The following is a 26,449-nucleotide window of genomic DNA, read 5'->3' as shown; positions in this document are numbered from 1 at the left end:
ATTGAACATCTAATACGGCCAGATTGTCACAATTAAAAAAAAATATTATTCTTGCTTAACACCTGTAAATACTTTTATTTTGTAGCAACTTACATGATTAATAAATAGATAAAACAAGGACATATTTATTTATTCTAATTTAATTGTAAGATGAATTGATAAATAATTCCTTTTTGTTACTTTTGGTAGAATTTCGAGTTTATAGGTCTTGCAACACTGTACCACAGATATTGATTGAAACCCGCCATCATTATTTTTGTTTAAAGAATTTGAGGTTATATTGGCGACTGACGCCGCCGCTTATTCTAAATATTCCAAAGTAAATAGTATTAGAAACCACTAAAATGAAACTCGTACGTTTTCTCATGAAGTTAAGTCACGAAACAGTGACGATTGAGTTGAAAAATGGCAGTGTTGTGCACGGTACAATCACAGGCGTCGATGTCGCTATGAACACACATCTAAAAGCAGTAAAAGTAACACTGAAAAACAAAGAAGAACTACAGCTGGAGACATTGAGCATCCGTGGGAACAATATCAGATATTATCTGCTCCCAGACAGTCTTCCATTAGAGACACTTTTACTTGATGATACACCAAAAGGCCGAGGAAAGCGGGAGGGTTTCCCAAGAGGTGGTGGTGCCCGTGGTGGTCGAGGAAGAGGTCGCGGAGGCCGTGGAGGACCTCGGGGAGGCCGTGGTGGACGTGGTCGTGGTCGTCGTTAGATTACAATTTAGTGTTAAGCTCCAATATTTGTGATTACAATATTTTTTTAAGGTCTGAATGGTTTTATTTTTCTGTAACCAGTGTTTGGATGAGTTAGCTCGTCTGCCAGTGACAGGGCAGGTGCAAAGCAGTCATTAGTGTATCTTAAGTCCTATGTAAATTTCATTTTATCGTCAGCATCATTATTATATTTTCATGTAGTTTAGAACATTATTCTTAAGTGCTGTTTTGCCTTAATTAAGATAATGTGTCAATATAATTCCTTGGGATTTTGAATATAGAATTAAATGTGATTTAAATATGGATTGCAATGACTTCCATAAGGCTGCGTTTCCACCAGAGATGTGCGAGGATGCGTAGCGAGGGATGTGTTTGTAAAGAACCAATAGAATCGCTTCATTTACCTCGCCTCGGTCAGCACAGCTCTGGTGGAAACGGCTCAGCGGAGCTAGATTTTTGCGCATACAAAACAAGCGAGGAATGTGTGCGAGGGATGTGTACGAGGGATGTGTGCGAGGGATGTGTTGAGAAGGATGTGTTGCGAGGTTTGCGCATACTGTACCAGCCAGTCCACAGACGGAGTTTGTTGGAAGTAGAAGTGCGTAAAATAGATATGGATAATTGGAAAAAGAAGATCCTTTTATATTTAACAATCGCAACGCATCCTCGCACCACACATAATGCGCATTTTCCCAGCTCCGCTACACATCCTCGTAGACACATTTTCATCGCACAGCTTTGGTGGAAACACCCACACATTTTCACAGCACAGCTAGACATCCTCGCACGACACATTTCCATCGCACATCTCTGGTGGAAACGCAGCCTAAGACTGTAGCCACAGTGTAACATTATAAGCTTAAAAGCAGTATGGCCAATATGAATGAACACTACTTTCATCTAAACAAGCTTCTAACATGAAGCTATTTTTGTTCATAGTTTCTGTGCTGCTTCTAACATACTGTGTAGAGTAGTATTTTACTATTAAAACTTTTTCTATCAATGTACTTTTTGTAGTATACTATAAGTATACATACTCTGTGACTATATATCAGTAAATTTATTGGGACTAAGTTGCTTGTTTGATTTCTCTGCTAACGCATCATTTTAGCAGCTTAGACAGTCTTTTAGTAATACAGCATGAGTCGTAGCTTAAACATTTCCCAATTTTAGTAGTATTATAAATTAATTGGAACTACCTACTATTTATTCTTTCATGAGCTGGCGTTACTAGTAGATGATAGTGTGCATTTATTGAAGTTGATTTCAGATATGATATGTCTAAATTTGGTAAAAGTAACAAATAATACACACATTACAGCTAAATTTATTAAAACATTTACCAAACATTGATTTATTACCAAGTCAAAATCTCTCAGTAATTCCTACTGCTCATGCAACACAATATTGTGTTTTGTTTGATGCTATACCATACATAATATTGTACATATAACAACTTCATCCCATAGAGGTAGACAGAGACTGAAGAATGCCACTTGGTATGATCCTTAAAAAATTACCTTGCCTCGTCCACATGCATACATCTTGTAAAGCTATAATTCCTATATAATTACATTATAAATTATGGTCTTACCTTATTATTATCTTGGATCTCGAAGCAAAGCCCTGATTTTACTAGGAACTTAAGATTTCGTTGTTGTTTGGGCTATTGTAGTGGATAGTAAGGCTCAATGTGTGCTCTAAAGTGCTCTAGCTGAAAAAAAAATTAAATGTTTTATTTTTTTTGTAACTAGATGTCGCTAGTTGCAATAGTTGCAAAAACTTCGCAGCAGTTTGTGGGAGTATAAAGATGTTTACCTACTCAAAGTAAAACTTTTTGGCGCCTAAATAAAGTAGGTAGGTTCTTAGTTTATGCTCAGCGATGCTCAGACAATGACAATCTGACAAGCACTAAACAACATCGGTCAAAGAAATAATTACTGTCAAAATTCTAGTGAATTTTACACAAAAAATTTTCGAAAATATTTAAAAACTGTAAAACATGATTTTTATTTTCATGTACAAATAGTATTTATCTTTATTTCGCTGAAAAAGCGTTTGTTTAATAACATTGGGAATGAGAATGCCTAAAACGGTGTACTGCGTCGCGAAAGAGCCCAATAATATAATAGAAACTTTACTGGATATCATGGATAAGGAGGGTCCGGAACCGATGAGGAATATGAAGCCAGCACAGGTATATAAGATACATAAAATAAAGTCTTATTTCTAGGGTAAGAGAGACTAATAGGTACTAAATGCACGGCATTTTGATTCTTACAATAAAATGTGGATTGTGTTATTTTTATCGGCGGATTGTGTTAATATTAACAAGTAGATAGGTGGAGATAAAGTAATGTCCTAATAACTTATGATTTTTGCCCATTGTACGAAGTCCTGATATTATGCAACATTGGTTTGGAACCAATTTGTTGTATTGTAGATTCGGTTCCTGCACAGATCAAATTCATTTGAGCCTAAGGCTTGTAAACGATCTCTAAACGAATTCCTTTGTACGGTTATTGCTGAAAAGCTAAGATAATTCCAGTAAGTAACATATACTTTTGCCTAGAAACAACGTACTGGCGCCGAGCAGTTCCAATCAGACCATCAAGGCGAGTACGAGGCGCGGGGCAGACAGAGCGGTGACAAAGTGAACCGCGTGCTTATGCACAACACCGCATATCCCAAGATGCATGATGAATTAGACAAGAAGCGCTCTATGGGAAAGGTTTGTTGAAAAAATACTTATTAACTAGCTGACCCGCGCAACTTCGCTTGCGTCACATAAGAGAGAATGGGTCATAATTTTCCTCGTTTTTTGTAACGTTTTTCGTTGCTACTCTGCTTCTAACGGCTGTAGCGTGATATTATATAGCCTAAAGCCTTCCTCGATAAATGGTCTATTCAACACGAAAATAATTTTCAATTGGAACCAGTAGTTCCTGAGATTAGCGTAGAGTGAATTTACCCTATAGGTGTCAGGCGTCAGCTGACGGTAATGTTATATAGTTACCCTCAAATTATATTTATTTTCAGCCCAAAGCGTTTACAACGAAACTGAGACTTACCCCTTCGGATTCAGGATCTTACTGCCCCAGATGTTCAAAATTATTGAAAGAAAATCGTTTGGCGCCAAAATTGTCCAGCCATAGGCGAAGCCATAAATATAAAACTTCTGCAAGAGTTTCTAAACCTAAACGATCAGTGAGGCAAAGACAACGCACTTCAAGCCGACTTTTTAAATTCTCCAGAATTAGGACGAATAAGTGTTGTCAGTGCACTAGTTATCCTAAACCGGTGCAAAAAAGAAGCGCGTCGACTTGCAATGACTATGATTCGATGCAATCAATTCATGAAAGAAATTGTAATACTGTAGATAATAATGATAGAAAATATACTATACAAGAAATACACCCGCCTAGGCCTATTAAAACTGCTTCTCCTAATAATGGAGAGCGAAAATCTGACGATTCTCGAAGCGAACAGACGCCAGAGCCATCTGTTAGCAGCTATAACAGTTACGCGTCTTTGGATCATGAACCAATGGTGGAATAATTCCCGCCTTTTTGCAGGTTTTTTTTTTTTAATTGTTATATTAATTTTTTAATTCTGTTTCCTTAAGCTCTATGTTTGATTATCTGTATACCTAAATAAAAGATTTGTGTTAGTAATATTGTAATCTTTTATTTACAAAAATATGTACAACTTAGGTGTAATAATGTTAGTTAAATTAACAATAATATTATAATTGATGATGTTTTTTTTATCGCAAAGTAAATAACTAAATCTAAAGTATTAATCTAGGAGTCAGAATATTGTGGTGAATCAACACTAAATTAATATTTCCCAATTTTAATAAGTGGAGTATTCTTTTCAAAGTATTCTTCATATTAAGAATACTAAGCTTTTGGCTCTTGTAAACACAAACACATACTAATTTGATAAATTCAGCAGATCTGGTTTAGGATCAGTAGGGCTTGCTACCCACATATTCGGCATGTCTGGTTCAGCAGTGGTTATCGAACAACAAAACCGACTGAAAGCAGTTACTGCACCTTTTCGGCTTGTATCGATAGTTCCTTCGGGTCCGATCGTTACAATTCGATTTAAATATTCAGGCGCGGCGATGTCGAGCGGCATTTTTTCGAACATTCCTCTACAATTCTACATAATTATAATAATATGCGGCTTTGCTATGCCAAATAATGGTAAAACGAATACATGCGTAGCAAGCCTTATTTACACAAAAGAAATTGTATCATTTTGTTGAAAGAGCAAATCAACAGCCAATACTCTTTCCTTCATAAAATACAATAAATTAGTAATATTTATCTTTACCAAGGTTCACACAATTCATATTTTTCTAAACATTCAATCAACCAGCCAATCGGCAAAGCTTTTAAATGTTGCATATTATACATAGGCTCGTACATATCTTTGAAAATTATATAATGTGAACAGTTATAAAGCTTGCTGTCTTTTCTCGCATGGTACGGTACAAGCTTCTCATTTTCCGGTATTAATTCTGGGTTGGGGACCCTTCGTAACACAATTCCACCTGCATCTGTTATCAATTTTGATAAAATTGCTTTATTAAGTACCAACGTTTTAGAAATCTCATATTTCGTATTGAAATTGTGTAAATAGAAGTGACAGCCGTTGAAGATTCCTGGTAGCTGTCTGTATTTATTATATCTTGAGTTTCTCGGACCGTTATTTGACTTAGCACCAACACCGGCAACTTCATACGGGTTGAACGGTTCAAGTTTCTCTTCTGAGGACTTAGTGACCCATTCTGAAGATATTATCCATAAGTTGGTGACGATTCCTTGCAAGACATCCAAGCTTGTTGAACAAACTCCATCTTCTGCGTCTACAATCATATGCGTCACTTTTTTTGTGAGTTTCGGTTCAATATGTACATTGCTGTGATGCTTAGCTAGTATCTTAAGTTTGTTAAGGACACTGCGGTACTGAGAAACGCAGTAAATTCGTACATCTTCAAGTCCTAGTTCTTCGTACAAAGCAGATATATTGTTAATGTTGACGCTTTGAGTATGTAGTATATTATCAGCCGCAGCTAGTAAAGTATTCTTCATATCACTTGATGCAAGCTGATACGGAGTTTCTCCCTTACAATTTCTTATATTTATATCAGCACCGTTTTTAACCAGTTCTTCAGCTATTTCCGCATGGTTGAATCGTACAGCTTCATGTAATGGTGTCTCATTGCCTTGTCCTGGTACATTAATTAATGTGTTGTACTGTAAAAGCAGTTTGACAAGGTCTAGACGTCCGTTTTGAACGACTTCATGAAGCGGTGTCCAGCCAGCATTGTCTTTAGTGTTCGTATTAGCACCCGAAGCGAGTAGTTCTTTAACTTTATCGATTTTACCGAGACGGCAGGCAACGTGAAGCGCTGTTTCACCTTTTAAATTGCGTTTTTCATTATTTTTGACTGAATTACTGAAATTTGAAGCTAAAGTTGAATTTAAATCGGGCCTGGAGTTAGTTTTATCTGATAGAGGCTTTTTAGCACTGGTTTTAACGCTCGCAGTCTCGGCTTTAGCGCTTTTGACTGATGATAACTCTTCATTCTTCTTAGGACGTTTGCTCGTAGTAGTTGTCACGGCTTTCGGCCTTAATTTCTCGAAAACTCGATCTAATTCTGTAGTGTACTCTATGCAACGTTTGAGGCGGTCGTCGACGAATGTTCCGCAGTCCTCTAAAGGTATCTTACAGTTCGGGCAATTGTTCAAACCCTTGTGTTCGCCGCAGATCCAATGAAAACACTTTTTTAACACAACAGGATCTTTGCACATGTTTCCGCAAACGCCACATATATGATCCTTCTTAGCTGCATCCAGCGCGTTCAAAAAGTTCTTTAAATCTGTCGCAGTCATATTTATAACAAAACTTTTAAGTTTTACGAAGTTTCGAAGCTTTGTCGCTTGTCGCGGGAATTTTCAGACATTTGACGTTTGACGTGACGTTGTTTGACAGATTATAGAAGTGACAAACAAATTTCAATGTTGCCAGTATTAAAAAGCATGTTTAAGTGACGTCCACCAGCTATGTTTATTAGGTAGGAACCTACCTACATAGACGAATAGCAAATATTTATTAGATACTAGCTGTCCCACGCAGCTCTGCTCACACATTTTTTCTATTTTTTTTATCCTGTATTACTGTGTCTAAAATACAATTGGTTCAGCTACTGCACGTCAGATGTCGCTACAACTTGTAAAACTTAAACTTTGTCTACGACCCGAACATTTAATTTCAAAAGATCTCTTTGTAAGTTACGCAAGCCAGGTACCTTTTCTAAATGTGTATTTAAGAAAGAATAATATCAAATGGATTGTAAAGTGTTTTTTTTAATTTATGGAAAGAAACGGTGGCATTGGGTAGACAATATTTTAAGTCCCAACCCAGGATTCGAACCCGAGATCTCCATGCAAATTCTCTATTCTACAGAATCACCGAGTCTTGAGTCAACTTAAAAAAACCTAGTGTCAGTGTGAGTCGGAGTCCTCTAGTAATAAATAGTATTTAAAGCGTTTAAGTCCTTTCATGAAAGGGAAATTGAAAATGGATGTAATAAAAACACATAACTTTTATAAAATTAATAAAATCATTTATTCCTTTTTTATCACAAATACTTTCAGCCTGTTTCATTACTTTCTGATAAGTACTTTTTAACCATTTTAAGTTTATCTTTTTACAAAAACGCACTAGGAATTGCTCTTGTGTCGCGGGGACTTTTATATACATTTGTATGTACACAACGGACACAAAGTACAACCGAGACAACTATTTGTGGATTGCACAAACAATTGTTCCGTGTGGGAATCGAACCCACAATCTCCCGACACAACGGTAGTAGTGCGGCAAACACCTTAACCACTGCGTCGGTGAGACCATCGAGCTTATCTTTATATTAAAGTTGTACCAATATACAGCATTTATCCGAAAGTTATGAAACACACTTACATACTCTTAAAATTATTCAGGCCCTACTTTTTCATCATTAGATAAATTTATTTAAAGTTACCTTAACATTTACAAATAATTTGTAGAGATTTTGTCAAAAAGGAAAGGAAATTTGTATATATAAGAATTATCTAAAGGTGAAAAAATCGGGCCGTAATCAAATTAATACCTATTTATTAAAAACGCGACTAGAGTTATCATCAGAACGACAATAGATGGCGTTACTTTGACACCAAAACTGCAAGTTTCATTCAAATTCAATTTTTCCAACGTCAATTCAAAATTATAAGGTATTTTATCAAACGGATGATGTTTCAAAATGGCGCTTGTAGCCAAAGTTTTAGTATTTGAGTGGAATATTACTTCCATTTCGTGGTTATATGCGCCATACATTGAGAACATAGCATTATGGAAGGGAGGATGTTTGCCAAATATTTGATCCATCTTTCTGAAGACGTTTATTATCTCGTGTTTGCGAACTTCTGTGATGTTGTTGGCTGCAAATATATGGCCAAGGTTTGACCAACTGATGGAGCAGTATTTCTTGTTGTCTTCAGGGCAGAGTGGGACTGTCTTGTTGATGTTTGGTGATTGTGATTGCGCTGAGGAAAAGAAAATAATTTAATACACACATACATACATATATAAAAACACGCCTTCTTTGGGTAAGCAAAGACCAGAAAACGCCACTTGGTACGATCCTTACAAACTTCCCTTGCATCATTCACATACATACATGTTGTCATACAGGACCGCCGGTTACGAGCGCAGCACCTGACCTTTCTGCAAGACATCAACGATATGATAATAGAATAATTTAAGTGAATAGTTAGAGTAACTTAGAGACTCTCTTAGAGTTCTAACTCACTCATTTATAAAAATATATGAAGTTATGAAAGGCTTATAAACAGTTTTGTTTATTTCACTCCTTAGCGAAATGAAAAAGAAAAAACATATTGTAGTAGTTTTTTAACTAATCTAGGTGTATAGTGTGTTTATGAATAAGAGGACTACAATATAGGTAGCTAGAAGAATAAACTGGACAATGACATGTTTTCTGTAGCCATGAAATCATCATCCATATTTATCACCAGATTTTTTAAATTACTTTCACAATAAAGGTAAACATTGTGCGCTTCGTAGCCATTATAGCCAAATACATTTAGTAAAATTGCCCAGAAGTTTAGGTTTAAGAAATTACAAATAAAATTGTCCAGTAGTTGCACAGGATTAAAGAAGTAATAATACAAACTTACTTTTAAAAGAATTGAAAGTATTCATGCTGACAAACGCGACATCAGTTTTGCCATCAACCAGCCATTTTAGTGCCTCTTCTTCGCCAGCCTCATAGCACTTCTTGCCATCCATTCCCGGTGCACAAATCTCTTTAAAATAACTATTTATATAGTTCCCACAAGTTATATTCTCTTTCTCAGTGACATAGCGTTTAACGGAATGCCACGCGACGCCGTCGTAGCGCGGGAAAGCCGCACGTTTCCCGCGCAAATCCGCCATCTTTGTGAGTTTAGCGTCACTGTTCACGTATGCGACTATTGTGTTTGTTTTTTCAGCGATTTGCGTTATTTCGTGTAGGACTGGAGTTAGGGACATTCTGAAAAGAGAAATTGTACTTTAGTAAGTTCCTATTTACTGATATTGGATCCTAATGAATATAAACTTTTGCCTGCAGCTTCGACCGCGTGGTTTGTGACTTAGGACAGAATTGTCATACAAATTTCATGCACTTGAGTGTAGAATATATCAAACTCCTAGCGGATGCCTACGTCATAACATGTACCTGCATGCCAAATTTCAGGCCGATCCGACCTGTAGTTTAGGCTGTGCGTTGATAGATCACTATGTCAGTCAGTCACCTTTGAGTTATGACTAGCTGACCCGCGCAACTTCGCTTGCGTCAAAAGAGATAATAGGTCTTAATTTCCCCCGTTTTTGTAACATTTTATACTGGCACTCCTATTGGTCGTAGCTAGATATTCTATAGCCTATAGCCTTCCTCAATAAATAGGGTATCCAACAGTAAAATATTTTTTCAATTCGCATCAGTTCTTGAGATTAGCACGTTCAACCAAAGAAACAAACTCTACAAAATTAAAAGTGTAGTTTAAAGTAAAGCCCGTAGCCAGTTGCGCTCACCGGTCGGTAAACCATCTGTGGGTTAAGCAAACCTTGGCGCGGTCATTCCATAGATGGGTGACCGCATAGTGGTATTTGAATAGGGCGTCTCCGTGCTTCGGAGGGCACGTAAAAAGTCAGTCCCGGTTGTTGTCAATTAAGATAACAGTCGTTAAGCCACGTCAAAGGCCTTCGGGCGGCTTGAACAACTTTGACACTAGGTTGACAAGAAGAAGAAGTAAATAATTGTCTCACCTAGCAGCAGGTACAAGGAAGTCACTGCTAGCAACAGCGACATCGGCGTGTCCCGCCGCCACAGTCGCCAGACACTCGGCCGCGCTGTTCCGGAGCGCGCACTGCAGCGCCGGCGCTATGCCGTACACGGCGGCCGCCTCGCTCAGCCACTCGCATTTGTTACGAGCTAGCGTCGATGTTGTGCATAGAGTGATGTGTCTGGAGAAATAAATACGATATTAAGATTGTCTAATTATATTAGCCTTTTTTAGGGGTTTATACCTAAAAACGGAACCTTATGATGATCCTCCAACACAAAGGAAGGATCCTCCGACCAGGCGAGGTGATCATGCCTGGTGGGCATAGGCTGCCCGACTGTTCTAGACGGGAACTTGTATATATAGTCAATTGCAGTGGAAACTTCAATAGCGCGATTCAGGACTTGTGACGTCAGTCACACTGCGCGTGGTGATTGGTTGTGCGCTGGTCCCAGTAGATGTCGCTGTATGTAGCGATCCGCTACAAAAGCCTACCTTGGTGGATCACATCCATTCTGACTATAAGCCTCCCTGAAGCCATCAGCTCGTGCCAGATAGTCAAGCGCCGTCTTCGCAGGCTGCAGGGTATGAGGCAAGGCCTGGTTGCACTCCAGCAGTGCGGCCAGGGCTCCACGCCAGCCGTGGTCTACCGTCACCGTTCTGTTGGTCAACGATTCTGCTAGGCGGCTTACTGCTTCAGCTGCTTTCCTGAAAAGTATGAAAATTGTGAAGAAATGGAGTCTTGAATGGATTTTCTGAAGGCTTTTACGCTGTGATAACCGAGTGGTTTAAGTTGCACCTCCCACGCAAATGTCGGTCACCTTAGTCAGTCACCTTCGAGTTATATTAGGTAAGTAAAATCTCTTTGGCTTCAAGAATCACAAATGAGTACACGGTTTATTAGGTTTCTTTCAGTTAGCTCGTGAGGTACCCAAATATCGAGCTTTTTTGTGCAGAGAAAAGATTTTATTACAAGTTCATACATACTATAATGCGAAAAGACTTTTTCCCCGACCTAATATATATTTAGAAAGTGTGAACAACCTACCTCTTGGCTACGATGATGTTCCACGGTCTCTGCAGCCAGACGCAGGGCTCCTGAGTCAGGTCGCGCCACGTACCGTCCCGGCAGAGGTACGCAAAGTTCTGAGTAGCTACATTCGCGATGCCTTTCAACTGTAATAGTAAATAAATGGGAATAAGTAAGTAGAATAAGTTAGTTTAATGGCCTCAGTGGCGCAGTGGTTAAAGTAGACGGCAACACACTTTTCCAAGTTATGTGTGTATTAGAAATACTTTATCACTTGTTCCAACGGTAAAGGAAACCATCGTGATGAAAGTTTTTTTTCGTAATATGGAATCTGATGAGTGTGTGTAAGTTAGTCGCCATGCTGCTACCATTGAGTAGGGAGGTCATTGGTTCCATTCCCACATGGAATGCAATTCAATGAATTGAATTCCAATTCTTACTGCGGGAGATTGTCTTCAATAAAATAAAATTTAAAAAATTTAAAATCCCCGTCTCAAGAACTTGATTACCCTTTCAAAATAAAAAAATATCTTAGTTAGGTTAAGCCCTTAGCTATTTGAGACCCCATCCGAATAAATTTGCAGACATTTGGTTAATCTTCCATTTCCCCCTACAACTTTTAAACGGCTCAACCGAATTTCATCAAACATGTCTAAAAACACTCGCACATAAGTCACCTTGGTCCCAAAAAAAACTAAATTGAAATCACTGCATCCATTCGGGAGTTATGATACCACAGAAAGACACACAGACAGACATGTCAAACTTAAAACACCTTTTTGCGTCGGGTGTCAAAAAAGAAGTACATAGTAGTTAAAATTTTCCCAACCCGCACTTGGCCAGCGTGGTGGACTCAAGGCCTAACCCCTCCCTCATTACGGGAGGAGACCCTTGCCCAGCTGTGGGACATTAATGGGTTAAATTTATTTATTTTTAGTTAAAGTTTTACCTTGAAGTAAGAGCTGATATCATCAGCATCGCCCCACGTGACGTCGCCAGTGCCTTCAGTGAGGCAGGTGAGGGAACCCACGCTGCCCCAGTAAGGGTCCCCCGCTGAACAAGAGCGGTACCCACACGCCGCGCAAAGAGATGGATACGCCATTTCTAAATTATAAATACGACATTATTTTAGTAAAATAAGGAAAATATTGTGCAAACTAATTATTGTCAACACATCTCTTTAAAAATTGACAATTTACTTTGCTAAATAGGCCTTGTTAATACTTTTTAAATATATTTTTAAAAGTGTAGTTAAAAGAAAAGACAAGTTCGCGATTAATTCAGGACGTTAATACGAACTAATTAATAAAAAAAAACAGTAGTTTTAGCATACGATTAACGTTGTTAATAATATATTACAAATATTCTTTTAGTAAAATTAAATTAAATACGATACTTCAAAAATAGTTGAAGTAAAATTAAATTAATCGAATATTTCATTGTTTTTCGGGGAACATTTGAACGTTAATCAATTTTCCAAAACATTGCATGATTAGTTACAGACATTTAGATAGCAATATTTATATTGCATATTACAACGCGCTACATACATACAGGGTGTGGCGTAAATAATGGATAATCCTTTACCAGCGGATGGGCGACTTCCCGCCTGATCTAAAAATTAAAATTTACCTCTGGCACAAGTATCATAGTTTTCGAGATTTTGGCCATTTTGTGTGTTTTTTAAGAAAGCGATCTACGCTCTTAGTTTTTGATGCTGTGATCACAAATGAAGGCTTTCTTTTAATCCGTTTTTTGCAAATAAATCCTGAATAGATGTGCTATTGAATCTAGAATCTTGTTTTGTTATTACTACTTGTTTTTTATTTAAATTATGCATTCAAAGTTAAATCTTATAATCTTTCACAACTTTCGTGCAACTTTGAGCACTTGTGGTGAAAAAAAAATGTATGGTGGCTTTACTGCCCACGCCATAAAAAAATTCTAAATTTTATTAGAATTCTAAATTGGTATAACATGCAGAATTAATACTGATTATTGTCAAAATATTACAAAGAACTTAAATTATTAACACTTTTGCCCGGTCGACTAATTTTATTTTTGCACGCGTTTAAGCTAAGTTTGCTTTCAAATATTCATGTCTATAGGGTTATTACACTATTAAAGATTATTTAGATGATAAAAAAGCTTGGAGCTGTGCGGCTTCTACCAAGTCTATTTCAAAATAATGTATTACAATTTGAAGAAAAATGATTTATTTGTCAACAGATTAGTTTTCTTTAGATTTCTAATTATCTTTATTATTTGAAGATTATTTATGTTTTGTATTTCTTTTTTTTTCTTTCTTTTCAACACTGCACACAAGTGCTGAAAGTTGCACAAAAGTGTTGAAAAATTATAAAATTTAACTTTGAATGCATAGTTTAAATAAAAGACAAGTAGTAATAACAAAACAAGATATTAGGTTCAATAGCACATCAGTTCAGGATTTATTTGCAAAAAATTTTGGCCATTATGTGTGTTTAAGAAAGCGATTTACGCTCGTACTTTTTGATGCTGCGATCACAAATTAAGGCTTTTTTAAATCCGTTTTTTGCAATTAAATCCTGAATAGATGTGCTATTGAATCTAGAACGCGCTTAGCGTGCAAAAATAAAATTAGTCGACCGGCAAAAGTGTTAATAATTTAAGTTCTTTGTAATATTTTGACAATAATCAGTATTAATGCTGCATGTTATACCAATTTAGAATTCTAATAAAATTTAGATTTTTTTTATGGCGTGGGCAGTAAAGCCACCATACATTTTTTTTTCACCACAAGTGCTCAAAGTTGCACGAAAGTTGTGAAAGATTATAAAATTTAACTTTGAATGCATAATTTAAATAAAAAACAAGTAGTAATAACAAAACAAGATTCTAGATTCAATGGCACATCTATTCAGGATTTATTTGCAAAAAACGGATTAAAAGAAAGCCTTCATTTGTGATCACAGCATCAAAAACTAAGAGCGTAGATCGTTTTCTTAAAAAACACACAAAATGGCCAAAATCTCGAAAACTATGATACTTGTGCCAGAGGTAAATTTTAATTTTTAGATCAGTCGGGAAGTCGCCCATCCGCTGGTAAAGGATTATCCATTATTTACGCCACACCCTGTATATACGACACGAAAAGGACCTTAATTTCAAAATTACTTAGTAAGAACCCTGCCTCACTAGGACGCCATGGCGGCGTCGCTGGCTACGTATTACCTAACTCACGTGGCGACGATGTGGCAACGTGACATTTCAATATTAACCGCTTGGATACTTAGCCAGCGACGCCGCCATGGCGTCCCAGTGAGGCAGGGCTCTTATAGTAGCTAAAACTCGTATTGTATGACTTACTCAGTTCCATATCCCTATCCTTGTCCGGCACCCAGGGGCCAGCCTTGCACGCCTTCCCGTAGAACTCAGACAGAGCCTTCAGCTTGTTCTCCGTGTCAGACAGTGTCGGGTCACACGATCGTTCTAGGACTAACGTCTCTAAATACTGAAAAAAAAACAACAACGTATTAATATCTTAGTTAACAATACCGCGGATAGATCTCTGAAGTTAAGCTACGCTTGCCAAGGTTTTTATGTGGATGGGTGACCGTCTTATACATTTCGAGCTCCTCCGCATTTCGGAAGGTGTGTTGAATTGTGTCCCGGCTGTCATTTTCAATAATCTTTGATAGTCGTTACCAGTAATCAGAAGTTTGTAAGTCTGGTAACCAGTCGTATCAACTTGTATCGAAGGGTATCGTGTTATAACCCAAGTAACTGTGTTGGGGAGGTCCGAAAGGCAGTCGCTCCATGTAAAATACTGGTACACACATCCGGTGAGACTGGAAGCCGACTCCAACATAGTTTGGAAGAAAGGCTAGACTGATATATACACAAGTCACAACTTACCCCAGACAGTGTCTCGCTAAGTGGCTTCAGTTCATCCATACTGTCTCCCGGATGACAGAGAGTGGTGTTCTTCAGAATGGCATGCAAGGACGTGGAACTGTCAGGCAGGATACGTTTGTTCACCACTGCTACTATCCTTCGGTTGAAAGGACCTGGAAACAGAAGAGTTTTTATTATTCGTCTGACTATCAGGCTGCCGTGCGGAGAAACGGAGAAATTTTAACCAATTTGATTGAACCACTGGGGAGAACAGAGATAATATATAGTTTTTATTATTCACCTGACTATCAGGCTGCTCACCCAATAGCCACTTTTACACACCTTAAGATGTATTCGAATATTTGGGATATATATTATTTCGTTTACAGATAGGTATTATATTATATTTGGAAACGAAATTTTCGGATAGCATAAAATGTATTATGCTATATTAATTGCTATATGATTAATTTGGAACGGTAAAGAAAACATCGTGATGCAACCTTGCATGCCTGAGAGTTCTTTAGAACAGTTCTTGAAGGTATACCAAATCCCAAACTCCAGCCAGCTTGGTGGACTCAAGGCCTAACCTCTCCGTCATACTGGGAGGAGACCCTTGCCCAGAAATGGGATCTTAAATGGGTTATGTAAAAAAACAAATCATTTATTCATTTAGGTCAAATGCTGACACTTATGATAGTCAATGGTACAGAGAGTGAATTTACCGCCAGTTCCGAAGATAGAGCCAATGAGAAGAGCTGCCAACAAACTCCTGGCCACTCTTAATCGCCAAATTGTTTTAACAATAGTTCTATTAACGAACACACTTTGGTCATAACATAAAGTAAATCACCATATTAAGGTAAACAAGATATCAAATAGTATTTTGAAAGCATGATGGGAGCATCTACCTACGTAACATTAGTATTGAAATTATATCAGCCATTTCAAAAGTATAATATGGTACAATTTATTATGAAGCTATACTCACGGTTCTTGAAGCGCACTTCATTGGTGACGAGGACATCGATGTTGGCCCACTGTGCCGCCACCAGGTCCTCAGGACTGAACACTCCGAAGTCGACCGTGCCTTTACTGATGCGCCGGAGACAGTCCAACCTGGGAAACAACATTATTTTCTTAATATTTGGCGCAGTGGTTAACGTGGTCACCTCGCCGTAATAACCGTAGCGCCGCGTGTGGTGGCTTCCAATCACACCCGGGACTAATATTTGTGTGATGAGCACGAGTATCTGTTCTGAGCCTGTTTGTTAATTTATCTATATAAGAATATATTTATAAGTATATAAGTATGTTTATCAGTTATTTGGTTACCATAGTACAAAGCTTAAGCTCTGCTAGTATGGAATCAAATGACCGTGTGCGAATTGTCCCAAAAATAAATTTGTTAAACCGCTTTGCATACTTCTTTTCTCGGGCCTTTTCGCGAATATCTCAAAACATTGTAATTGTAGATAACGGCATTATAGTTAGAGGTCGGCAGGATAGCTATTAATCATCGTAATTATGATGAAACATAGAAATCCGGCTTACGTCTTTCATTCGGCCGGTCTAGGCTAAGCCTGGATAACTAACCTGTCAGTTCCGACGACGCACTCGACGCCCGCATTCTCCTGGTCTAAGATGGGGCAGTGCGTGGGGGCGCGCTTGTATGACCCCCGGCCTTCTACTATACATAGACGAACTGTGAACAAACAGAAAACCATGTTATTGTATCTACTATTACATGGTTATTAGTAAATATTACGTAAGGCTTATTTGTGATTATAGGTAGGTATATTATTTATTTAAAACTAGCATAGGTACTGATCCGACTTCGTCCGGGTATAGAACAATTTTACCCCGTTGATTCCAATCCCGTGGGAATTTTGTCTGACAGTTATGAACTATTAAAAAAATAATTAAATAGATTAATTGTTCAAAAAATTCGGTGATTATTTTTTATTTATATTGTTAAAAACATTCCTAAACGCATATTTAAATGGCAATTAAATCTTAACCGAGAACAGAACTTGTGACCTCGTCACTCAACGTCAAACAAAGTATTGTTAGCAAGTTCAAAGCTCATTTAACTAACGACCTACGCATTTAACACCTATAATAATATTCACTTGACCTACATTATGTACAAAGATGAATAATTAAAACCATTTAAACCATTATTTTGTTACACAAAATAAAACTTAGCACAACTTAGTATCTAGTCAGTACATTAAATTAATCTATACTAATATTATAAAGCTGAAGAGTTTGTTTGTTTGAACGCGCTAATCTCAGGAACTACTGGTCCGATTTGAAAAATTCTCTGGTCTCTGCCTACCCCTACGGGAAAAATACGATACAATATGTAAGTATGTTATGTTTATGAGTAAAAGTTTTTTTTTAAACACATTAAATAAAGCATCTTTAAGAAAAAGCGGTCGCGACTTGTCACCGCCCTTGATTCGAACCCGGGGCGTTACGTCAAATAGTCATTACATCATACCATTATGCCGTCAAGGTGAAGGAACCGGTACCGAGATACATCAAAACTGGTATTTTAAATACTATAGCTTTCGCCCGCGACTTCGTCCGCGTGGTTTGTGACTAGGACAGAACTTTACAAACTTTTATAAATAAATATCATTGGACAACTCACACACGGTCGAATTTCAAACTAAGCAGAGCTTGTACTATGATAATAGTAACCAAATAACTGATAAAAACATCCATACTAATATTATAAATGCGAAAGTAACTCTGTCTGTCTGTCTGTCTGTTTGCTACTCAATGACGCCTAAACTACTGAACCAATTTGCATGAAATTTGGTATGGAGATATTTTAATACCCGAGAAAGGACATAGGCTATATATATTATCATCACGCTACGACCAAAAGGAGCAGAGTACCAGTAATTAATGTTACAAAAACGGGGAAAAGCGAAGTTGCGTGGGTCAGCTAGTACTTATATATTTCTAAATACATAGTAACATAGATACATTAACATCCAGGCTCAGAACAGATACTCGTGCTCATCACACAAATATTTGTCCTGGGTGGGATTCGTACACGCGGTTATTGCGGCGAGGTGACCATGTTAACCACTGCGCCAGACGTGCAGTTAGGTACCTATATATTTATTTTACCTCTGTATATAAGGAAAATATGTACACACTTATATATCTAGGACCAATTAAATGGTTATTTAACGGTAATTCACGTAATTAATAATACAATGATGATTTAAGGAAAACACTCAGGAATAACTTGTAATCACAATAATAATATTATACCTGGAATTCTTATCATTAATTAGTATCCGCTTCAACAACAAATACAAAAATAATAAAAGATATATAAAAAGGGGGCTCCCATATAATAAAAGTATTTTTTTTGCCGATTTTATAAATGAATATGGAAACTCTTCGTGCGCGAATCCAATTCGATTTGACATTTTTTCCTTTTCGTAACTTAACCTACACATTATTTACTTATAAATGAGACTTTCATAATACAAATATGACTTATGTTCATTTAAACATTTATTAAATACCGGTGGGTATACCTATATTTCAGTTGGCGAGGTTAATATTGCAAAGTAAAGATGCTACTGTTGACGGTACTACTTCGAAAAATCGTGCTCACGACGCTATATTTTTGTCGACTTTTGCCGACGAAAGCGTCGTGAGCACTTTCTGATTTGTCGAGTATAGCCGACCGTGGTGGTTAAAGGGTTAATAAATGCCCTATTTAACACAAAAATGATTTTTCGAACTAGTACAGTCTATCACGGCATCTTTACTTTAAGGAAAGCTATAGGCTAATTAACATCACGCTATGTCTAAAGGAGTGGAACAGCAATAAAAATGTTGCGAAAACGGGAAAACGCCCACGCAGTCTTACTAGTTGTCATGTGCGAACAGACTTATGTTTTAAGCAATATTTGTTCAAGGCGACATTGTATTAACATACTATTGACAATTGCAGCTCTGAAGTCATCTTTGTAAGGCCGTGGTTATATTTAAGTCAAACATTTTTCAATAAAAAAAAATCCTACAAATTAAAGGTAGATACATAACATAATATATTAGCATAACCTTTCTTTTAATTGCATTGAATCGGCTTCCAGTCTCACCATGGACCTTTCGGACTTCCACTATCCAGTACATTATTTGTTTGTCCTATGGTTAGTGGTCAACCTAGTATCAAAGTTGTTCAAGCCGCCCGAGAGGCCTTTGACATGGCTTAATCCAGTACATTGCTGCTTCGACGTAACGTGTTAATCATTATAATCTAATAGAGAAAACAATGTACGACATAGTGGCTTTTAAATAGTTCGTTTAACAATGTTTGTGTAACCGCGTCTTAAGCACCTATATAAGTATGTACTTAGTCATAGCTACAGAATTGATTGATAGCTCATTGTGATTTCTTATTGCTAACCCGCGCAACTTCGCTTGCGTCACATAAGAGAGAATGGTTCATATTTTCCCCCGTTTTTGTAACATTTTTTACTGGTACTCTGCTCCTGTTGGTCGTAGCGTGATGATATATAGCCTATAGCCTTCCTCAATAAATGGGCTATCTAACATTGAAAGATTTTTTCAAATCGGATCAGTAGTTCCTGAGATTAGCGCGTTCAAACAAACAAACAAACAGACAATCAAACAAACAAACAAACTCTTCAGCTTTATAATATTAGTATAGATAATGTTCCCCGTTTTTGTAAAATTTAGTATAGATAGCTACAGAGCTGATTGATTGCTCATTGTGGTTTCTTATTGCTACATACTAATGTATATAATGTACTGAAGTTTTTACGTAAACATATCTACTTTTATATTAACGGGGATTTTACAATCGTCACAAATGGAAAAAGAATCAGACTTCTGTCGTATGGTTAGTGGTCAACCTAGTGTCAAAGTTGTTCAAGCCGCAAGGCCTTTGACATGGCTTAACGACTGTTATCTTAGTAGACAACAATCGGGACTAATTTTTTACGTGCTCTCCGAAGTACGAACATGCCCAGTTTGATACAGTAACTTTATTTTCCTGTCCCACTGCATGGCAAGGGTCTCCTCCCAAACGAGGGGGAGGGGTTAGGCCTTGTGTCCACCACGCTGGCCAACTGCGGTTTGGAGACTTTGCATGCCCTCAATAAATGTATTAAACAAATTTCAGGCTTGCAAGTTTTCCTCACGATGTTTTTCTTCACCCTTAGAGCATAGATAGTTATTTTACTTAATTAGGTAATATTAGGTAATAATGTAATGCATACAAAAAATACCAATAATATAGTTCTCTCTACTATGTTGTTGGAGTATAGTAAAACTTCAGGAATAGAACCCACGTCATTCATTGCACTAGTATGACGTTTATAACAATTGCGTCAGTCGTCAGTCCGTCTACGAGATACACTTCCGTATTGCAAGGACTTTTTATAGTCTGTTCTGTTTCCGCAACTTATAGTAGACGCAATGCAAAAAATGGCTAGTATTGTATAGTTATTAAATAAGTATGGACTGATGTCACAATAGCTTCCGTTTCCAGAGAAAAAAATAACCCATGCCTTTTTTTAAACTAACACTATAAACAAAGTCTTTTAAGTTACTCAAAATCAAAAATCAAATCATTTATTCATTTAGGTCAAATGCTGACACTTATGATAGTCAATGATACAGTGATTGAATTTGCCGCCAGTTCGGAAGGAAGAGCCAATGAGAAGAGTATCGTATACTACCAAAAATATAAAGGCGAAAATCAAATTCGCATGGTTCGAACAAATGTCAAATCGTAGTTTTAATTTACAAACTAGCGCGTGAGCGTACACTGGTTTATAATGAAAACTATCTGACCCGGGAAACGTTGTTTTGCCATATGAATAAAAAAGAATGTCACTTAGGGGTATAAAAAATAGATGTTGGCCGATTCGCAGACCTACTCAATATGCTCATAAAATTTCATTAGAATCGGTCAAGCCGTTTCGGAGGAACTGGCAACGAAAACTGTGACGCGAGAATTTTATATACTTATTAGATTATCTACATCAAACAATCCTATAAGTTTCACGTTAAAACCTCATTTTGACATTTGTTCGAACCAATCTAATTTAATTTTCGACTCGATACTGCTTTCGGGAGTAAGCCTGCCGCACAGTTGGCTGGTTTCAATGAAATTGGCCGCCGTCGCCAAAATCGGCCAGAACTATATATTATTAACCCGACTATTTTTACAATGGGTAATCTAACCACGCGAACGCAGTCGCGGAAAAAGGTAGTATTTAATAATAACTTTCTCTCAAAAACGAGTTTCAATAACATAAAGTTAAAATACGGCCATATTGTTATAACAGGGGAATTCTTATGAGTCATCGTTTCGTAAGAAACGTTAAAAACATATTCTGGTTTCTTTAAATAAACATCAAGGTGGTATTTCCCCAGAGAGTAGACAGAACTGTTTTAAAATAAAGACGTATTTTCCTCTGTTCAATATCTGAGGTTAAGCTACACTTGCCAAGGTTGTTCTGTGGATGGGTGACCGTATTATACATTTTAAAATAAAGACGTATTTTCCTCTGTTCTCGTGGCTAGATAACAACAGCCACATGGATCGATCTCTGAAGTTAAGCTACGCTTGCCGAGGTTGTTCTGAGGAGGGGTGACCATATTATACATTTTAAAATAAACACGTATTTCCTTCTGCTCTCGTGGTTAGATAACCACAGCCGCACAGATCGATCTCTGAAGTTAAGCTACGCTTGCCAAGGTTGTTCTATGGATGGGTGCCCATATTATACATTTTAAAATAAAGACTTATTTTCCTCCGCTCTTGTGCCTAAGTAACCATAGCCGCACGGATCAATCTCTGAGGTTAAGCTACGCTTGCCAAGGTTGTTCTGTGGATGGGTGACCATATTATGCATATCGAGTTTCTTCATATTTCGGAAGGCACGTTACATGGTGTCCTGGCTGTCATTTATAAATATATTTGACAGTCGTTAACAATAGTCAGAAGCTTGAAAGTCTGGCAACCAGTCTTACCGAAGGGTATCGTGTTATAACTCAGGTAACTGGGATGTGGAGGTCCAACAAAGTAAGAAAATGGGCTGATTGATTTTCCTCTGCTGCCTTGGTTTAATAGGTAAAGAGAGCGACATTGGATCACGAGATCTCAGGATCAATTAAAATGCAAAAGTGTTTTGAGTAAGGTGTAAATTAAATACCTCTTAACAGGAAAAACCGCATCAAAATAGGTATATTTGTTTAGGAGCTATCGAGGTTAAGACGGACATTCCTTTAGTTATAAAACTATTGTCTACGTCTGTTTGGTTACGTAAAATATAATGTAAATGCAACGGGTCTTAAACATGGAAGTTAAAGGTTAGGAAACCTTATAAAATATGATATTTATTATAATTAAAGAAAATATTTACAATTACATTTTAAATTAACAACAACAAACTTACTATATATACAAATAGATAAAAGAAACAAGTATTAAAATAGAAAAAAGAAAAAAAAAAAAAAAAAAAAAAAAACATGGGAAGCGCACTACGCGTCGTAGTACTCTTCCACATCGCTGTCAAAAAAATAAAATAATAAATAAATATAAAATATTGAATTATAATATTATGTGTACAAGTCGCGAGAGTTTAAAATCGTTAATGTAGATTGTATTAAAGATAGTTAAGTTATTGACAAGACCTTCAGGCATGAAGAAGTTTGACATTAACTTGACCACTAACTAAACTTGATCATTGCGTCGATTCCCACACAAAACAATTATTTGTGCGATTCACGAATTGCTGTTTCACGTCTGGTTGTACTTTGTGTCCGTTGTTTGTATGTTTGTAAAAGTCCCCGCGACACAAGAGCAATTTTTATTCTGGGAATGGTCTTAAAAATAAAAATTTGACAAAGCTAGTGAAAAACAAATGAAGTACAAAGTTAGTTTATAACCTGGACACACAGTATTTCTTTTTCGAAATCTTAAACGCGAATGAAGTCACGTGCTGACGTTATTATAAAAATAAAGAACAACCGAAGCTCAATAGTAATTAAATAACTTAATTATCTACAAATAACAGCAAAATATATCATTATATCTATCAACGATAATATCGTAGCATTAGGGTCAGCGCAGACCGGGAGGAGCGCAGCGGAGAGGATTTTCTTAACGCACTTGAAAATCAACTTTAATCTTCTTAAAATAAAGTGCATAATTGCTTGAAGCTGACAAAAAATGCTCGCGCGTCCTCGAGGATGCGCGGGTATCCCCGCGCGGCATCGCGTCGCCGCCGGCATCGTACGAAAAATTTCAATGTTGTTACTGAGTTTAAAGAGGGAGAACGTCATTTTTATTCTTCTTCCGCCAAAAGAGCAATTATAATCATGGCCCAGACCACCATCGTTGACGAACTTTCACGAAAAACGGGCATGTTTAATGTAAAGTGGTAACCCAGAACGCTTCCCTCGCGCAGGCTCGCGCGGTCGCGAGCATGCTCGAGCATCCGCGAGCCGTAAAGAAAATGCTCGAGACCGCGCGAGGATTATTCCGGTCTGTCTGCGCTGGGCCATAGTCTTCAAATCATTTTAATAACTTCGAAACGAGTTTCAACACAACAAAGAATAATTTTAACTTGTAGGGAAATACGTCTATTTTTATTTACTTTGAATCCTTCGCAACTGGTCTACGGGTTGTACCCGAGGATTTACACCAATTACTTATCCAAGTTATGTGTATATCTATACTAATATTATAAAGCTGAAGAGTTTGTTTGAACGCGCTAATCTCAGAAACTTCTGGTCCGATTTGAAAAAATATTTCAATAATAGATAGCCCATTTATCGAGGAAGGCTATAGGCTATATATCATCACGGTACGACCAATAGGAGCAGACTACCAGTAAAAAATGTTACAAAAACGGGGAAAATTATGACCCATTCTCTCTTATGTGACGCAAGCGAAGTTGCGCGGGTCAGCTAGTTAGAAATAATTATCAATTGTTCCAACGGTGAAGGAAAACATCGTGATGAAACCTGCATCTTTAAACACACCTTCAAATTGTTTAATACATTTATTGAGGACATGCAAAGTCCCCAACCCGCAGATGGCCAGCGTGGTGGACTCAAGGCCTAACCCCTCCCTCATTACGGGAGGAGACCCTTGCCCAGAAAAGGGACATTAATGGGTTAAATTTATTTCTTTTATTTATGTATTTTTCTATTCAACATAGCAAAGGCAACCTTACAAGCAAAGAATAGGTACACGTGGATATTATTTTTCCTGTTTTCACAACATTTTTTATTACACCTCCATTTCTATTACTCATAGCGTGATGTTATTTATCCTGTAGCCTTCCTCAATAAGTAGACTATTCTATACAAAAATATTTTTCAATACAAACCAGCAGTTCCCGAGATCAGCGTGTTGAAACATACAAACTCTTCAACTTTGTATTATTACTATAGATTTTAATTATAATTGGTTTCTTACAAAAACACACAATGACAGACCGGTCCGTAACCTTGTGGATCAAAAGATTTATTCTTTTTTGTATATATTTAAATGTTCAAGTTCATTTTCAAAGCAAAATACAGCTTTGCTTTCAAATATTTTTAAAATGCATCATAATCTTCGCTTGCAAACAAACAAGTAATAAGTTAAGCAACTATAGCGCGGACTGTACATAGATGGGTGACCACTAAATTTCGAGTTTCGAAATTACCACCGAATTTCGGGTTGAACATTTCAATGGGCTCTTCATCACATTATTCTTGGGTACGGACACTAAGTCCTCATGTTCAACGGCTACATAATCCGCACCTTATTACCGCCAATAGTAATTAAAATTTAATTAGTTTCATACTTGTCCAATTATCAAGTAATTAGCTAAGATAAATAAGAATGTTTAAGATTAGTCAGAATTAATTCCGTTCACGACAATGTACTTAACGTTTCGTAAGTAAAATATTAATTAATTAATTATTTTGTTTTATGTCAGCTTAGCCTTTCTTCCAAACTATGTTGGAGTCGGCTTCCAGTCTCACCAGATACAGCTGAATACCAGTGTTTTACATGGAGCGACTGCCTATCTGACCTCCACAACCCAGTTACCTGGGTTACAACACGATACCCTTCGGTAAGATTGATTGTAACACTTTCAAGCTTCTGACTACTGTTCACGACTGTCGAAGATCTTGGAAAATGACAGCCGGGACTCACAATAGCACAGGTGACTGGATTGTGGGGGTCTGATAGGCAGTTGCTCCAAGGAAAATAGGTACTAGTATTTTGTTGCAACCGGTGAGACTGGAAGCTGACTTCAATCGAAGAAAGGCTAGGCCGATGATATTGGGAATCGTTTTTAAAATTACTTAATGTCATATTTTTGTTACAGTCATTCCATGTATGCTGGCATACACGTTTGCGAGTCATCACCATGCGCCCCACGACATCGAGCATGACGAAAAGGCTCAACACATAGACATTATAAAAACAATACAACTTATACACACACACATGAAATCACCACAGACTATCACAGATGAACTCCGATCAAATAACGGCAGTAAAATTGACAACAATGAGGACCACCTCAGACAATTATTTTTAGCTAAAAAACCAATTCTTAAGAAGAAATTATCGAAGCTAAAGAGTCTTCTCAAGAAGGAACAGAAGAAATCCAAAGAAGTCCTAACAGCAAACGGCGAGGTTTACAACATGTGGGCGAAATTCTTCGAATGGCGATTGAAATTGAGAACTCGTGAATTTTTAACCGGCGCCAGGACTAACAGACGTAAAATTGAAGATATTTTACGAAGTTTCGATGCAGAACCTGATAATGAAGAACTGCTGAAAGCTGCGATTAAAATGCTGAAATGGTTCGATGTTCATGGTAGCAAGAAGAAACCAATATCTTAGAAACTGAAGATTTCTAACCCCCGGTTTGTGAGGTACATTTAGCGGTAGTTTATCTATTCATTAGCGTTTAAACTCATATAAAAAACGCTATTGAATAGATAAACTACCGCTAAATGTGCCTCAGAAACCGGGGGTAAGAGATTGCGTGATCAATTATTGTATCAACCACATTGTAAATCTTTTGGCGATTGAAAAGACGCTGTGAGTTTCTTGCTAGCTTTTCTCATTCCCTCTTCCCGAGCGTGGTAGATTCAGTAATTGTAACGACTATCATAAGTGTCAATATTTGATCTAAACGAATAAATGATTTGATTTAAATGGATTTAGCTTCCTTCTTTCATAAGCTACCTCTAGATATTTTATCAGCATCACGAAATAAACATGACTGTATCATCTGTAATTCTTTTAATAAAGATTATAAAACGGAAAATTTGTTGTTTAATAAACCCTGCGGAATAAATCTGCCGAATAAATAAGTGGTTTTAACCGACT

The 26,449-nt window shown here is 37.2% G+C and overlaps 5 protein-coding genes across 6 annotated transcripts in view; 3 read left to right on the top strand and 2 right to left on the bottom strand.

Annotated features, from left to right (window-relative positions):
• Positions 1 to 218: 218 nt before the first annotated feature.
• SmD1 (small ribonucleoprotein particle protein SmD1) lies at positions 219 to 780 on the top strand. Its single transcript, XM_076133243.1, has one exon. The coding sequence runs from the start codon at positions 345 to 347 to the stop codon at positions 723 to 725; it is 381 nt and encodes a 126-aa protein (XP_075989358.1). The 5' UTR covers positions 219 to 344; the 3' UTR covers positions 726 to 780.
• A 1,825-nt stretch (positions 781 to 2,605) lies between these two features.
• Positions 2,606 to 4,396, top strand: LOC142985277 (uncharacterized). Its single transcript, XM_076133348.1, has 3 exons — positions 2,606 to 2,923; positions 3,299 to 3,457; positions 3,766 to 4,396. Exons 1-3 carry the CDS (start codon positions 2,804 to 2,806, stop codon positions 4,282 to 4,284), a joined length of 798 nt encoding a protein of 265 aa, XP_075989463.1. The 5' UTR covers positions 2,606 to 2,803; the 3' UTR covers positions 4,285 to 4,396.
• Positions 4,397 to 4,479: 83 nt separating this feature from the next.
• Positions 4,480 to 6,718, bottom strand: LOC142985276 (uncharacterized). Its single transcript, XM_076133346.1, has one exon. The coding sequence runs from the start codon at positions 6,630 to 6,632 to the stop codon at positions 5,064 to 5,066; it is 1,569 nt and encodes a 522-aa protein (XP_075989461.1). The 5' UTR covers positions 6,633 to 6,718; the 3' UTR covers positions 4,480 to 5,063.
• Positions 6,719 to 7,363: 645 nt separating this feature from the next.
• The window catches only part of LOC142985234 (transferrin-like), a 44,835-nt gene continuing 25,749 nt past the window's right edge, over positions 7,364 to 26,449 (bottom strand). The window contains exons 2-11 of the mRNA XM_076133272.1: positions 16,630 to 16,738; positions 16,025 to 16,152; positions 15,055 to 15,206; positions 14,506 to 14,650; positions 12,107 to 12,261; positions 11,176 to 11,303; positions 10,623 to 10,835; positions 10,111 to 10,308; positions 8,979 to 9,334; positions 7,364 to 8,324 (exon numbers count right to left, since the gene is read on the bottom strand). Of these exons, the coding sequence (XP_075989387.1) occupies positions 7,885 to 8,324; positions 8,979 to 9,334; positions 10,111 to 10,308; positions 10,623 to 10,835; positions 11,176 to 11,303; positions 12,107 to 12,261; positions 14,506 to 14,650; positions 15,055 to 15,206; positions 16,025 to 16,152; positions 16,630 to 16,738 (2,024 nt within the window). The 3' untranslated portion in view covers positions 7,364 to 7,884. The remainder of the gene's footprint in view (positions 8,325 to 8,978; positions 9,335 to 10,110; positions 10,309 to 10,622; positions 10,836 to 11,175; positions 11,304 to 12,106; positions 12,262 to 14,505; positions 14,651 to 15,054; positions 15,207 to 16,024; positions 16,153 to 16,629; positions 16,739 to 26,449) is intronic.
• Positions 24,939 to 26,279, top strand: LOC142985259 (uncharacterized). Of its 2 annotated transcripts, none has more exons than XM_076133322.1 (2): positions 24,939 to 24,994; positions 25,434 to 26,279. In XM_076133322.1, the coding sequence occupies exons 1-2, from the start codon at positions 24,979 to 24,981 to the stop codon at positions 25,955 to 25,957; spliced, it is 540 nt and encodes a 179-aa protein (XP_075989437.1). In that variant the 5' UTR covers positions 24,939 to 24,978; the 3' UTR covers positions 25,958 to 26,279. The 2 variants fall into 2 exon arrangements, with proteins under 2 accessions (XP_075989437.1, XP_075989438.1); XM_076133323.1 differs by lacking the exon at positions 24,939 to 24,994 and adding an exon at positions 25,039 to 25,175.

The sequence above is a fragment of the Anticarsia gemmatalis genome, chromosome 29, assembly GCF_050436995.1.
Source record: "Anticarsia gemmatalis isolate Benzon Research Colony breed Stoneville strain chromosome 29, ilAntGemm2 primary, whole genome shotgun sequence".
Lineage (NCBI taxonomy): Eukaryota > Metazoa > Arthropoda > Insecta > Lepidoptera > Erebidae > Anticarsia > Anticarsia gemmatalis.
The sequence above is the reverse complement of the archived record's forward strand: the minus strand, read 5'-3'. Positions and strand labels throughout refer to the sequence as shown.

Coding starts and splice junctions, on each gene's coding strand:
- SmD1 (XM_076133243.1), top strand. CDS start 345: ATGAAACTCGTACGTTTTCTCATGAAGTTAAGTCACGAAACAGTGACG.
- LOC142985276 (XM_076133346.1), bottom strand. CDS start 6,632: ATGACTGCGACAGATTTAAAGAACTTTTTGAACGCGCTGGATGCAGCT.
- LOC142985277 (XM_076133348.1), top strand. CDS start 2,804: ATGAGAATGCCTAAAACGGTGTACTGCGTCGCGAAAGAGCCCAATAAT. Junction 2,924..3,298: donor GGAATATGAAGCCAGCACAG/GTATATAAGATA, acceptor ACTTTTGCCTAG/AAACAACGTACTGGCGCCGA. Junction 3,458..3,765: donor AGAAGCGCTCTATGGGAAAG/GTTTGTTGAAAA, acceptor ATTTATTTTCAG/CCCAAAGCGTTTACAACGAA.